General features: G+C 45.4%; 1 protein-coding gene across 3 annotated transcripts in view; it reads left to right on the top strand.

Moving 5' to 3' along the window:
* MAA3 (P-loop containing nucleoside triphosphate hydrolases superfamily protein) overlaps positions 1 to 15,597 on the top strand; it is a 59,569-nt gene that overhangs the window by 2,545 nt on the left and 41,427 nt on the right. For all 3 annotated transcript variants that reach the window (XR_015264228.1, XM_086787489.1, XM_086787488.1), the window contains exon 5: positions 15,347 to 15,547. Coding sequence is in view for 2 of the 3 variants with exons in the window: in XM_086787489.1 (XP_086643615.1) it covers positions 15,347 to 15,547 (201 nt within the window). In the remaining variant the exon portion in view is untranslated. The remainder of the gene's footprint in view (positions 1 to 15,346; positions 15,548 to 15,597) is intronic.

The raw sequence follows: 15,597 nt of genomic DNA, 5'->3' as shown, positions 1-15,597 counted from the left end.
AAATGCGGATAAGAGGGTGCTCACATGGTTGGGGGAAAAAACTTCCTAAAGAGGGAAAAAGTGGCTTGGCCTAGTCCTAGATGAGTTCACATATCATTACCATGACATTCAGTCTACAAACCCCCCCTAGAGTGAACATGCACAGGAATATGATTGATCAATTAGCAAAAGGCAATAAGCCCAAAGCTTTGTGGAAAGCTTCGAACTTTTCACGAGAAAGAGTCTTTGTGAATAAATCTGCCATAATATCATGTGTAAGCACATAAACCAAGTTGAGAGTCTCTCCTATGCGGCATGCCATAGTCACCAGAAACGAGAAATGGGAACGGAAACGTTCGAGGAATGGAAATGGGAAAATGCGTTTTTAGGGGTGGAAACGGCCGTTTCCTGTGACAACATCAGTTGGGAAATCAGAAACGACCATGAAAACGGATGGGGTCTTGAAACGGAGAAACACGTTTCAAGGGACTAAAACGGCCGTTTCCTGTGACTATGTCCTATGCATCTCAATGTGCTTAGTGCGAGCATGGAACACAGGGTTTGTTGCAACTGCCAGTAAGCTTTGACTGTCAGTGAATATGGTAGTGGAGGAGGACTACCCAGCACCCAAATCATCCATATGCGTATGAGCCAAACACACTCAACTAGATCTATTAAAGCTTCCCTCAACTTCACAGCTTGAAGTGGTCACTGTTGGGGCTGCTTCTTAGTGAGCCATGAAATACATGAACCACCAAGACAGAAGCAAAAGCCGCTAGTAGACACTGGTGTTGTAACATCTAGCCCAATCGGAATCATTGAAGGCATGTAGCTGTGACTCACTCCCCCCTTGGGATAAAACAATCAAAGGTATTGCAAGTAGCAGAAAACCTGCTGGACAGCCTACCAATGTCTGGTACCTGGGCTGTGCATAAATGTGCTCAATTGGGAGACCCAAAATTGAATGTCTGGCTTCATATTGCACAAGTAAATTGGACATCTAACAGCTTGCCGATACAACATGTTATCAAGAAATCACCTAGATCCTGGAGACTAAACTTGGTACCTATCTCTATGTAGCAATAGTCTTATAGTCTTCAAGATTAAACCTCTTTAGTAGCTTCTATATAAATTTATAGTGTAACATGATAGTACCACCATCATGTTGAAGAAATTGAACCCAAATCGTAATGCAACGGGCTTATACAAAGCTTTCTGTAGCCTGCATATTTTCTTCTCTTGTCCCTTCTGAACAAAACCACGAGGTTGAGATACATAAATCTCTTCATGTATAAATCATTGTTCAAGAAGGCAGTCTTGATATCCAACTAATGTACATGCCAACCATGGTGTGCTACCAATACAATGATACGCTTAATGATAGTCACACATGACGTGGGAGCAAAGATTTCATCATAGTCAATGCCCTTTTGCTGAGCATAACCCTTTGCAACAAGCCTAGTTAACACTACCATCTGTCTTTCTCTTTAGCTTGTAAACCCACTTTGTATCAATGGCTTTCTTGCCATAAGGCAAGTCGGTCAAATACCAAGTGCCATGCAGGATTGAGTCATACTCATCCTGCATGGCACGCATCCAATGATCATCTTCTCGTGCTTTATTAAAGGAAACAGGTTCCTCTTCATTGCATGAATTGGCAATGACAGCATGATCCACAACATAAGTAGATGCATAATGAAAACCTACACGTGTCCTGCCAGGCAAAGGAGCTGCCATTCTGCTATCACATAATGTATCCAATAACCATCTCAGCACCCGATTGGACTCTTGAAGGGCTGTCCGTTCCTTATCCACTGCATCCTCACAACAGCTTCATCTATGGGCTGTAAAACAAGCTGAATCTCAGCCAATGGGGGCTTATTTGCAGCTGTTAGGGGTTGAATTATTTGCAGCTGTTAGGGGTTGAATTACCCCACCTTGTGGGGCACTTGATTGCTCTACGTATGGCTGAACCAAATTGTACAAAGGTGGGAGTGAATCAAACAAATCTTGTGGGCATACCCCTTGTTGTTTTTTGCATGTAAGCACGGGCTGAATTGAGTTAACGAAGTTAGGCCAGCAACCACAGTGTGAAATGACCACATAAAAAGAGCATTAAAAGCTATTTAAGCAAGTCGTGAGCATTTAATGCTGCCACCCAACTTATGCTACTGGTTGACTGGGTACATGAAAGGGTATAAAAGGTCAGCCATGATTTGAGTCATTCCATCTCATCAATCACAAAGTGCTAAAGCATCTCAAGGGCCCATACAGCCAAGGGAGAAGCCAACGCAAAGGGTGAAAGCTGAAGGTCAAGGACAAGGGTTTTATCTCAGCCAAAACAGGTCAAGGTTCAGTCTTTATTTTCAGTCTCTGCTCTCCAAAATATTATGTGGCTAGATGCTTGAGCCTACACCCGTTGCTTTTCGGGCTTCATCCCACAAAAATTGTCACAAACGGGCGCGTGGTAATACATAATTTTAGTATTTAAATCACAAGATTATTATCTTTTGATCATTGCCATATCTCACATACATAGCCATAACAATTGATTATACAATTTGGAAATACTGAAAAGAAATGATATTGCACTAGGGACCAAAAGATGGGTTGTTCCCCCCCCTTGAAGGATATGTATTGCCTTAAGGGAGTAACAATTTCACAAGTACATAAAACGGGTGGATTGGCCTAGCCATACACCACCGTTTCTTCCAAAATGATTGAACGTGAAAACAACTTTCAAAAACTATACTTGCCCACAAGTAGCCCAACTACAAGCTAGCAATATGGTGCCCCGCACCTTCACCAAGATTGCCCAACAATCCCGGTTTCTGCAAATGTAGCTCAACTTCAATCCCGGTTTCTCCCCCATAGAACTTGTAGCAACCGGAGCCAAGGTGATTCTTCCACAGCTTCAATCTTGGGAATAGTCTTCTTCTTCTAGCTTGAATGGAGACTTTCAATTCTGAAAATCAGAATTCAACTAGCTTCTTAGTGTTTTGGAGAGAGAAAAACACTACGGTATGGCTAGAGAAATACTCTATAATAAGTGCACTAGATAGAGCAATAAACAAGGGCCAAGAAGTGTGTTGAAATGAGGCTGGAAATCTGAATTTGTAGAGTTGTATTCAGCCTAGGGCACAGATGAAGAGAAGGAGTGGAGGTTATTGCTCATGAAAAGATGTGGTAGGGAGAGGTTTGTGCAAGACTTTTGGATCACAAAGAATGGTTACTAGCAAAGGAGGAACTCGTGTAGTAAAAAGTGGGGAAGAGGCTTACTTTTTTTAACTTTTCTTTTGAGTTAACTAATCTTGCATTACTCTTTTGGAGAAAAGTGAGCTTGCATGCTTCACTTTTAGGAAAATTAAACTTGCAACGCTTTTAGGTGCATGAAAAGATAAAGTATTGCATGTAGCTGGAAAAGCTTGCATGTTGCATGCATGGGGTGTCACTATCAGAATACGTAGCGGAGATGATGACCAGGTCTGGGAACACGAGCAAACGCAATGCAGAAAACAACAGCACAAGAGAGAGAGATAGAGGAGTGTAACTCTGCTCTATATACACAAAGAAGATCCCGAAGTGATACACAAGTGACAAGGGGCTGTGGGGCCATTTTATATGGCCCCCAAACAGTAGTCGGCCTGTTGTAGGGCAGCCGACAGGACCAAATACTCCACGACCTGCTGAAATGTACAGTCGGCCAGCAGCAGGGGGTGTCGGCCAGCATCAAGAAGGTCCACGACCTGTGCAAAAAAGTCAGCCACCTCTAGTGTATACACAGATGCAGTCGGCCAAGATCAAGGTCCTCCTGCCACTACAAGACTACCTCCCATGCCACAGAAAAAATAGAAAAAATGGGAAAAAAATACGAGGAGTGAGGAAAAATAATAAAACACCTACAAAGGGTGGGCACACCCACAACAGAGGCCCTGGTGTATATGTATAGACAGGAGATGACTTCTAACACCCCCTCTCAGCTCCTAGCTGTAAAACCAACCACAAGGAGCTAGGGTGCCGCTTGAGCAAATCCTGAGATAGCGACTTCGTGAAGAGGTCCACTGTACTGTCCTCCGTCGAACAGAACTCTAGCAAGATGTCATAAGCAACGATCTGTTCAGGAACAAAGTGCCTCTGGATGACCATGGGTTCCTCCATTGGAAGCCCAATCCTGCCATGTAACCTCTGCAACCATACCACCTCACAAGCAGCCCGGTACTTTGCCTCTGACAACGACAAGGCAAAAGATGACTGCCTCTTACTGCTCCATAAAACTGCTCCTGGGCCTAAAGTAGATCTCCTCGTGTCCGGATCTCCTCCCAAATCTGAGTCACTCCAACCGTGGAGTCGGACTCCATCAATCAACCCCCCTCCTGTGTAAAAGAGTCCATGATCCTTCACATGCCGCAGAAACCACAAGATACGCAATCCTGCCTCCCAAAGAGTCATCTGCAACCATGAGCTTAACTGCCTCATCCGGAAGCTCACGTCCAATCTGGTGTCCATCAACCAAATCAATGAACCATTCTGCTTCCGAGTCAAAGAGGTATCACACTGCTCACAAGGATCAACACCTTTTACGGTGCAAAGCCAAGTCCTGGAAACCTGCTGAAGACCATGCAAGGCCTTCTGAAACCTGTCAACCATCACCTTTTTCTGCAAGTAATCAACTGCCACCTGCCTGGCTTTCCGAGAGGTCCCCGTGGAAAGAACATTCTCATATACAGGAGTTTCTTTGTCTCGAATACTACAAGACATCAGAGCATAAGTTACTTGTTCAGTTTCCATTGACTGACAAACACAAGAACCACCAACATCAGTACTGGAAAGTTCGTGCCAACTGCTGCCATCAACTGGCAAGCTATCCACCATCTGGTCCTGGAAAGCCTGCACCTGTAGCGTATCCACACTTAAGCGGCCATTACCAGATAGCCACTCATCACAAAACTGAGGACTTGGGAGAGAGAGTGCTGAAAGCTTGTAAACTCCATTCTCCACTCCACCTTCCCAAACTACCTGGCATGTTGCCTTGTCTCGGAGAGCAACAAAATGCTCATCAAACTCCACTCGTACGCTAGTCTTGCAAACCTGATGCGCTGACAACAGATGAAAACCAAGTGACGGAACATACAACACCTGGGAGGAATGCTTCCCCCCTCTGCCATCGGGAACTATCTCCCACCTGCCCTCACTGTGAATTGGAATAGTGGATGTATCCCCAGTAAGAATGTGACCAGAATACCTGCAGAGATCCTCTAAATTTGAACAGGAAGGATTCATGTGCTTGGAAGCACCACTTTCTAGAATCCACTCCCGAGTATCCGTTGCGGAGAATCCTCCAACCTCCTCCTTGCCCGAAGAAAATGAAACATCGGTGTCCACCTCCTCCAGGTGCACAAAAGCCGGAGTCTTCATTATTGTTGTTGAGGAATCTTCACCCTTCTCGGTCTTCCGCTTGGGACACTGCCTCCAATAGTGGCCTTTCTCGCCACAATCATTATAGGTCCTCTCTGCCTTTAGTTTCTCGCGGTCAGCGACGGACTTCTTCTCAGAAGACTTCTCAGATGAAGCCTTCCCTTTGTCCGTGTTACGGCCTTTCGACTGTTGACGAGTTAAGGCCTCCGAACCTCCACCCTGAGGAGGGGAGAAGCCAAATGCTGCCATATACCTCTGGCCAGCGTCATATGCTTTACATGATTGATTACGTGCGGTGTGTAGTTGAGGAAGATAAACGAACGGACCGTGGCGTTTACACGATCCCACATCTGTGCCTGTGCCTCTCGGTCCTTTCAGATCGACGGTAACTCCCCTTCCTCTACTTCCGGCCGTGGAACCCCAACAACGATGAAATCAGCGAGGTTGTAAGACTCCAGAACAGATTCCATCATAACCTTGGCGTTTACACGATCCCACATCTGTGCTTGTGCCTCTCGGTCCTTTCAGATCGACGGTAACTCCCCTTCCTCTACTTTCGGCCGTGGAACCCCAACAACGATGAAATCAGCGAGGTTGTAAGACTCCAGAACAGATTCCATCATAACCTTCCATATGCCATAGTTGTTCCCGTCCAATTGACGGTCCATCGGAAACGTGGGGAGTGTAGGGATCTTCACATGCCTCTCGGCCATCTCTAACAGATTTTTTAATTCTGTATTTTCCTTGATTTTTTACACTAAATTTTGACTCAAAACAATATTATTTTTTTCAAGTGTTTGGTATCGGACTTCCTGCTCCTCGACAGCCTTTAAGCTGTTTAGGATGACATCCCTGTGTGTTGCTTCTGCTGCTATTAGATGCTCTTTCAGTGTTTGAACTTGATCGGTAGCCTCCCGGAGTTGCTTCCATAGCGTTGCATTTCTATCATGAAGCATATGAGTTGTAAGAAGATGGCATCGCCATACTCGTTACTCTTGTTCCCAAAGGGAAGCACTTGCTGCTGCTGCCCCTTCCAATCCAGAGTGTGGCAAGTGCAAGAGTCCTTCCAATGCTGTTGAAAGAATGTCATAATCCGTATCATGGAGGAAAGATGTCTTTGAATCCTCAAGTTGATTCATTTCGACTTGAGTGGCCAATCCGCAACCCCTTCCTTGAATGGATCTCTCTACTACATGCTGATTGTTGATGATTATTCAAGGTGCATGTGGGTATATTTCCTAAAGCATAAATCCGACGCTTTCCAATACTTTTCCACATGGGTTCGGTTAGTCACTAATCAAATGGGCGTCTCAATTGGGATTGCTCGTAGTGACAATGGTGGTGAATTTATCTCCCATCAATTTACTAAGTTGTTACAAGACCAGGGCATTCAACGCCAACTCACCTTCACCAACTCTCCCTCACAAAATGGAGTGGTCGAGCGGAAGAACCGAACTGTGATGGATATGGCACGCTCCATGCTTTTTGTAGCGAAGCTGCTTGAACGCCTTTGGTCAAAACCGGTCAACACTGCGGTGTATCTTCTGAAGTGTTGCCTCACGGTCGCTGTTCCCTATAGGACTCCGTTTGAGGAATTTTTTTGGCGAAAAGCCAACTGTTTCCCATTTCCGTGTCTTTGGGTGTCGTGCATACACTCACACTCCGAATGACACAAGGAGCAAGCTTGAGCCAAGGAGTGAGTTGCTCATTTTTGTGGGCTACTCTTCTGAATCAAAGGCTTACAAAGTTTTGCATCCAAGATCAAACGAAGTCTTCGTTGGTCGAGACGTTGTCTTCGATGAGCGAGATTTACTTCGCCTTCCGCTGCCCATACCAATTGAACAAGAATCTCAGACTGTGCCACATGAACCCCATCAGTCACCTACAACTTCGGCTCTTGAGGAGGCTTCCTCCTCCCGACAGCCACCTAGGGACCATTTACCTCGCTGGTATCAACAAACCATGTGTGATTCTGGCATGCTTTCCCATGATATCCCTTTGGATGGTCCTCGTCGGTCCACCAGACTTGCTCCTCGTGCCTCATTCGCCTCTGTCGTTTCCGCAGACTATGTGGCGCATGATGAGCCAACATTGTGGAAAGATGCTATCAAACTTCCATCCTGGAAACAGGCTATGGAACTTGAACTCGAAAGCATTGACCGTAATGGCACGTGGTCCCTTGTGGATTGCCCTTGTCACAAGAAGGTCATTAGAACCAAATGGATCTTCCGCACCAAATCTAAAGCCGATGGTACCTTGGACAAATACAAAGCCCAGCTTGTTGTGCAAGGCTTTCACCAGAAAGAAGGCATTGAGTTCGACAAGACTTTTGTACCCACTACTCGAATGATGACAATCCGTCTTTTACTCAATCTGGCTGCTCACCACAAATGGCCAGTCTATCAGATGGATGTTAAGAGTGCCTTTTTTAATGGCATTCTCGAAGAGGATGTCTACGTTGACCAACCTCTGGGCTTCCCGCTCCCCGGGTTTGAGGACAAAGTCTTTCGCTTGCATAAAGCTCTGTATGGGCTTAAGCAAGCCCCCCGAGTGTGGTGTCATCGCATCGACAAATTTTTCCAGAGCCAAGGTTTTCAACCATCTCACTGTGACCCCAATATCTATATTCACATTGATCAGGGGATGGTTTGCTACCTAGTGCTGTATGTTGATGACCTCATTATTTTTGGTTCACATCAAGCCAAAATGGCTGAAATCATGGCATAGCTTAGACGAACTTTTGAGATGATTGATCTCGGTCTTCTCTCATATTTGCTTGGCATGGAGGTGGTCCAACGTCTTGATGGTATTTTTGTGTCTCAACAGAAGTACTGTCTCCACTCATTACTTCCTACTTTCTTGATGGTGCTATCCCTGTGGCTACTCCATTGGATCCCATCGTCAAACTATCAAAGGAAGTGGACTCACCTCCACATGAAGAGCGAGCCTACCTCCCAAGTGGTTGGGAAACTTATCTGGCTCACAAATTCTTGTCCTGATATCTCCTATTGCACATCCATTTAAGTCAATATTTCAATGCTCCTAAGGGGCCACATTGGAGTTCAACAATGAGGGTTGTTCGCTATCTAGTAGGTATCTATTTATATGGACTTCACTACAGTCATGGGATCACCCTGCGTGGTTACACTGGCTCCGACTGGGCTGGTGATTTCGATTCCCGACATTCTCATGGTGGTTATTTGTACTCCCTTGGATTTGCCCCTTTCTCTTGGTCTAGCAAAAGGCAGGATACCGTTGCAGGTTCTTCCGCTGAAGCCGAGTACCGGGCCCTTTATGACGCCACCATTGAGGCTATGTATCTTCGTCAGCTTCTTACGGAGATGTGCGTCCCCATTGACACCGCTTCTATCATCTTCGTCGACAGTCAGAGTGCGATTTCCCTTGCTGGCAATCCTATTTTTTCTAACTGTACCAAGCATGTGGGTGTCCATTTTCATTTGACCAGGGAACAAGTTGAGCTTTGTACCATCCGACTCCAGTACATTCCTACGGCGGACAACCATGTAGACATCCTTACAAAGTCCGTCAACCGTCCCATCCTCGAGCGTCTTCGCGTTCGGATCGGCATCGGTCCACCACCATCATCCTCTACACATTGAGAGGGGGATCTTCCTCTCCTTTCACATTTTTATCATCATTGTATCGGGGACATGAGTTAGTGAAAACCCCATGAGGGCACGGCTCATGTGAAAACCCACTGCATTGCATTTTTTCCATCTTGCATTCCCTATGCATAGCATTCTGTTTTTGTGTTTGGTGCGCATGTGTGAATGAAAACCCAAAAATGGGTGTTCATGCATGTGAAAACCTCTTGCATGGTGGCATTATTCCAGTACCTCCCAAACTCAGAAGCCTCTACACTGGTCTCAAATCACATGGTCCTCATCTTCGGCAACCAAAGTTTTTTTTCCCCCTCATCTTCTCTCATGATCCCTTTTTGGTCTGAGAGGGGGTGTGTGAAAATATACCCAAAAGGTTTATTTGGTCATTTTGATTTTACCTTTATCTGCCGGCCGACCAGCACCCTCCCTTCCTATATGTATGAAGCGCATCTTCATTCAGCAACATGCAAGACAGCACCTCCTATGCTAGTCACCAACTTCTGAGTCACCATTAGGCCGCCTACGATAGGTGCAAGTTGCCTTCTCTGCTGCTGGTGCAGGTCGGCTACCACTGGTGCAACTTGCCATCTCTTTTGCTGGACTCATCGCCTACATCAGGGCTGTCTACTGCGTTTCTCCATCGCATACAGCAGGGGAGTGTTCTGTGTTTTGTCATCGCCTACTTCAGGGCTGATCTCAGCGTTTTCACCATTAGGTATACTTTTGCGTTTTTCTTCAGCACACCATCAGGCTGACTTTAGCATTTCTTCATAAGGAGTGCTTTAGCGTTTACATCTGTAACTATTTGGCTCTCCTAGCTCTATTTCACATGATGAAACCCATGCCCGGACACCAGATAGGTGGAAGAAGACATGGGGACAGGGTCCATAAGGATTGATTAAGAAAAATTACTATTCTTGGTCAAAAAGCATGAAAAAGCAAAAAGTCAAACAAGGTTGACCTCGAGCCAAGGGCACCAAAAAGCTAAAAGTTGCTTTCTCAAAAAGCAGCTCTAGGGCCAAAAAGCAAGGCCCTGAAGTTGTAAAAGCACAAATCAAGAACTGTGGCTATTATTAATAATATTTAATAAAAAGACAAAAGCAAAGCAAAAGCATTAATTTTTGGCAAAAAGCAAGGTTTCCCTAGGTATAAAAGAAGCATGAGCCTCTCTTGAGTGTCAAGTTCTTGAGCATCAAGTTGAAGAAGAACCTCTTCATCGCGTTGCCATCTTTGTTCAAGGGTGGAGATTATCTTCATCATCATCATCTATGAACCAAATCATGGAGTTTTTCATCGCTACCCGTTGATTTCAGAGCGCCTCCAGCAATTGCAGTGCCACGTCACCATCTTTCCGTGCGATTATAGGGATCCGTGCAGTTGTACTACGGACTGTGTGGATGGAAAATTTCAGAAATCCTAAAAATTCTAGAAACCCTAAAATTGCTCAAAAAAACCTTGAAAATTGCTTTTTGGAGGTTTTTATCGCCTGAAAACCATTAAAACAGGTTTTACATCAGTTTTCTTGCCAGAAAGAGCTTCTCTAGGGTTTTCATCATGGACAAGGCTATAGGAATTGTGAAGATTATTCATGGGATGAGCTAGTGGATTTAGAGCTTGGACATGGAACTTGGGCATAGAGCTTGGACATGGAAGCTTGAACTTGAACATAGACATGAAGAACTTGGACATAGAGCTTGGGCATGAAGCTTGGACATGAACTTGGAACACAGAGCTTAGAAATGGAGCTTGGATTTTGGACTGGGATTTGGACTTGGATTTGGACTTGGATTTGGATTCATTGGACTTGGGATCCATTGGATTTGGATATTGGATCTGGTACTAGCCCGGTGAGAGATATACTTGTGGGTCATCCTCGTGGTGTGCTCGAGTCTCGACATTAGAGATCTTGTGCGTCGACATCGACATCGATTTGGATATCCTACATCGGCATATTTGTTTGTTTTGTATTCATTGATTGTATTGATCCTAGCCAGCGTGCCCGTGGATTGTTTCTAAATAAATTTCTGAAAGGAGGTGGGACCTGTTCCCCGCTCAATGTGGTGTATTGTGCAAGATCCCCATTCCCTTTTCTCTCTCCCCTCTCTCTCTTTATGTTTTTATCTCTTAGACACGTGGTTGAGTCTGTCACTGCATGCTCCGCTGGGCTTACAACATTAGCCTTACATCAGGCATATATCGGCGCTTACATCAGGCTTACTACGGCACTGTTATCTGTGTTTTTGGGACAACAGGCCTCTCTCCTCCTTCGGAGTCTCACATAGAGCTCTTGTACTGGATTTCATCATTTACATATACATCCCCATTGCATGCTGTGTGATTTGCTCTGATCTCTCGTATATTCGGTCCTTTGTTCTCACACTGTGAACCGAATGTTAGGATCCAATCCATGAATGAATTGATCCATCTTGGCCTGCTCAAGTAACCCTAGCTGTTGTGCTAAAGTGATAACCTTTCCAAAAACCTTGAAGCACGGGTGACCCTTTCTGTTTGAGTCCATAGAACTTATGTGCCAGATTGGTCAAGTACTAGGGAGGGAGGAATTTGGTCTTTAGGTCATGGATGAAGGTGTCCCAGTGAAAAGCTGTGACACCTGTGGTCTGGTTTGTATGTAAACTAGACCAATGCTGCCAGCAAGTGATTGTCTCACCCGTAAGGTGGGGAGCCACTACGTGGACTTTATCTTGAGGATCTGTTAGTTTTGCCAAAGGGAAATATGAATTAAACTGATGAATAAATTGATGGACAGCTATACCGTCATACTTACTAAAGTTTGACTGAGTCTGGATGATGGTCGTTGATGTCACGGGAGTCTGGCTAGTGGCACCTATGGGCGGAGAGACTAAAGAGAGGGTGTGTTGAAATTGCTGATGCATGGCGTCTCTTACCCGCTTGTGTTCGAGTATCATTCGCTCTAGATTGAGCTCTCGTTGGTGCTCTCGAGTTGTGAGGTTAGCTTGACGCCGGTCTTCTTTCAGCTTGTGTTGAGCTTCTTCATAGTCCCGTCTATTTGCTTTTTCTTGTTGGTTTTTTGCTTCTGCTTCAGCTTTTTCTTCCCGCCATCTGGCCTCATCTTCTCGTCTTTGTTGTTCCATCTAAAAGAAGAGAGATGAAGTCGGGGGTAGCTGGTTGGAGTGGGTTTTGTTGCGGTAGCCTCCAAGAGTTGGAGATGCTCCATGAGAAGTTGGTTTTGTGCTTGGAGTAGAGCTATGATATCTACTGCGGGTGGAAGAGCATGGTCTCCTTCGAGGGAGACGTATTCCTGCTGTAGACATTTTTCTGAAGTCGGTAGTCGTGCCGGAGCGAAGTATGACCATCCAAGGATGCTCTCACCCTAGGAAGTGGTGTGTGTGGACAAGCTGAATCTAATACCAATGTAACATGCAACGGAATTATGCGTAGATGTGGAATCCTGTCACTCAAAGTCTCACACCGCCTTCTGTATCCTGAGTTTCGTGAGTCTTTAGCAATCCACTTTATCACTTCACACTTTAAGAGATGAGAGAAAAAGAAAAAATATATTAACGTCTATGGAAGGCCAGATTGGCATATGAGACAAATCTGTATACAACAAGTTCATGTCCTGAGTATCATGGAAAGAAAAACTGAAATGAAAAGCTAATCCTAGTCATATGCAGCTCACTATGCAGTCACTGTCTAGCATGCCATAGATGTACAATCATGATAGGTGGTATACTACTAATTCCACCAAGTGGAGATGGTGGGGTGTAGTACATCATACATGGGGCATGAGGCGAGGAGGACACTCACATCTGTTGTGCCAAATTACCCATTGAAGGGCCCCCTCCTATTGCTAGGAGTATTTGCTTTATTACTTTGAAGAGAATGACTGACTTTGGATTGTAGATAAGCCAAACACAAGACCTTCGGAAGACCAAGAGTTGGGCTGACGGCACATTGCTGTAGAAGCATGAATGATGTCCAATCTTGAAGCCAATGCACTCTTCTAAGGGCCTATAGGAAGGCCGCAAACTGTGGCTGAGAAAGGGGCTGAAATTGGATTGTTCTAGGCTGTGAATATACAAGGGGAATGACTGAATATGCTGTGTTTACCTTCACCCGGAAGGATGGAGAAAACGATGAAGTATATGAATGTTGAAATCTGCTGTAGGGCTGAGAAATGCAGATGGACTGAAGCGCTTCTTCCTTATGCTGACAAGGATGCGTTTTGCTGAAGGCTGGATGCTTGTATGCTGCAAGACGATGATGCTTGATGTGCTGAATACTGAATCAATGATGGAAACAATCGCATGCTATTTATATGGAGGTAGGTGGCTGGTCTGTTGGCTATAGAGCTGGCTGACTGTTGCTACATGGCTTATTCATGGTAATAATGATGATAATGATGATAATGCTGATTTTAATGGTAATAAGCTGGCTGACTTGGCATTAAATCCTGCCGACTGGATGATAAATATGGATAAATGGTATAATGCTTATTCAAGGCTTATGCAAGGGTTTACATGCACATGAGATGAATGCTATGCAAATGCAGAATGCTTTTTGATGAAAACCCTAAGGCTTCTATTAACTTCTACATGCATGAATGATTCTCTTCAAGTGGGTTAAGAGACTTGACTGACTGATTGACACTCTAAGGCCGAGGAATGACCTACGTAGCTCGTGCCTGACATATCCCGGACTGGGGCTTACAATGGGGCCACGACATGCAACAATATCATATCCTTAAGGGTCCTACTGCTGTACAATGATGCACTGATGATGAGCCATCTTGTCACCATGCACTACAGTGCAGAGTGCATGTGACATGGTACACCTTACCTTGCATGCTTAGAGTGGAACCTTGGTTGACCCGTCTCGGATTGGGGCTCACATGGGACCTGTTTCCACTCTAGGTCTTGCACCTCTTGTTCAGATATGTCCTCGTGGCATCCAAGTTCGGGATGCACGTGACATCCTCTTCTGTTTAATTTGACGGAAGCTGCATAGTCTCCAGGTAGTCCGTCAATAAAGCCTGATAGTCTTTGAAGAAGTCTTTGTCTTGTCACCTGCATCTGCGTGCCCGTCTCCCGCGTCTATTGCTCCTGCCATCTTGCCCTCTGCTTTTGCCACTACCCTTGCCATCCCGCCTTTGCCCTCTTGCTCTTGCCACCATCCTGCCTTCGCCCTTTGCTCCCGCCGCCTCTGTTGTCCTGCCCTCCGCTTCCGCCATTGCCATTGCCATTGCCATTGCCATTGCCATTGCCATTGCCATTGCCTTTGCCGTGCCGCCTTTGTCCTCTGCTCCCGCCACTCCTTTGCCGTTGTGCTATCTTGCTCTTCGCTTTCGCCACTGCCTCTGCCGTCTTGCTCTTCGCTTTCACCTCTACCTCTGCCGTCCCACCACTCCTCTGGTATATTGTGTCTACCAATCTTGGACCGATGGTTGAACCATCAACCAAAAGCCACTCCCACCCTTCATCGTGCATCGGTTCGGCTCCCCCTCTAGAAAAGCCCAATGGACCCTGTCTCAGGCCTCCTTGAAATCTAGAAGTAGAACTGCGATGTCCTCGCCGCGAAGCGTGGCTGTAGCTGTTGCCTCCCAGAAGGTGAAGATGTTATCTTTGATGCTCCTTTCTGGATGAAGATGGTTTGGGTGCCATGGATCAGGTTGGGGAGGTGAGGCCACAGGCGTTGGCTTTGGGTTGATGGTGTTACCATATGATTCCATGACCTGTACTTCTCTTGAAGTCTAAAGAGTGCCACTTGGAAAAGGCCCTGCTAAAAGGGAGTCTATACCACTTCACCATTGTAGGTGAAACAAGTTCTCTGTGCTACTGAGATCAAAAGATCACCACCCTTCGACCTTTCACCAATGCGTTGTAGCTCAAAACTTCCTTGAGAGCAAATCCCTCTTCTGATTGTTTTTCTTTTCAATCAAAATCTGCAGTTGGCCTGTATTGGAGTAAGAGTGTGATCTCCCTTTCTTTTTCTTCCAGTTCCATATTTGTGGTTTCCAGCCCCTTCTCTTCCCTATCAACTTTGCGTACTGCAGCTGAGCCTGCATTGGAAGCAGATTGGCAGTTTGAAGTGAGCATAGCTGGTTTACAGTGCTGGTGGATTTGCATCTCATATTTCTACTGCAGTGTGATGGATTTTTTTTTTGCTGCAGTAGTCCTAGTCTTGTGAGGAGCCAGAACTTTACCTGATAAGTGTATTACCTTTGCATCTTGATGCTGCTGTGCTATTTATTACTTAAAGGAAAGTTGCATCTGATGGGTTAGTCTCCTTGCAAAATCATCTCTCATATGGCATCGTTTTTTTTTTTGGGGGGGGGGGGTAAATTACAGCTGAGCAATTTGTCAACCATCGTGCGAGAGTATACTGCCCTTCAATCTATTGGCCATCTCCCTTTTGCAGATGTTATTTTGAGCGGTCAATTAAAGACTGCTCCTAATGATTCAAGTGATGCTACATCTTATATTGTTCCTTCCAAGCTCATGGGATTCTTGGAGGAGAACCATAACGATTCACAGCTACAGGCCATAAAGGTCTGCGCAATCCCCATCTGGCCGTCCTCTTTTTTTTTTCATTAAATTTT

The sequence above is a fragment of the Cibotium barometz genome, chromosome 51 (genome assembly GCF_041138505.1).
Source record: "Cibotium barometz isolate CiBa-2024 chromosome 51, ASM4113850v1, whole genome shotgun sequence".
In the NCBI taxonomy this organism is placed as follows: domain Eukaryota; kingdom Viridiplantae; phylum Streptophyta; class Polypodiopsida; order Cyatheales; family Cibotiaceae; genus Cibotium; species Cibotium barometz.
Note: the sequence above shows the minus strand (reverse complement) of the source record. Positions and strands in the feature narration are given on the sequence as shown.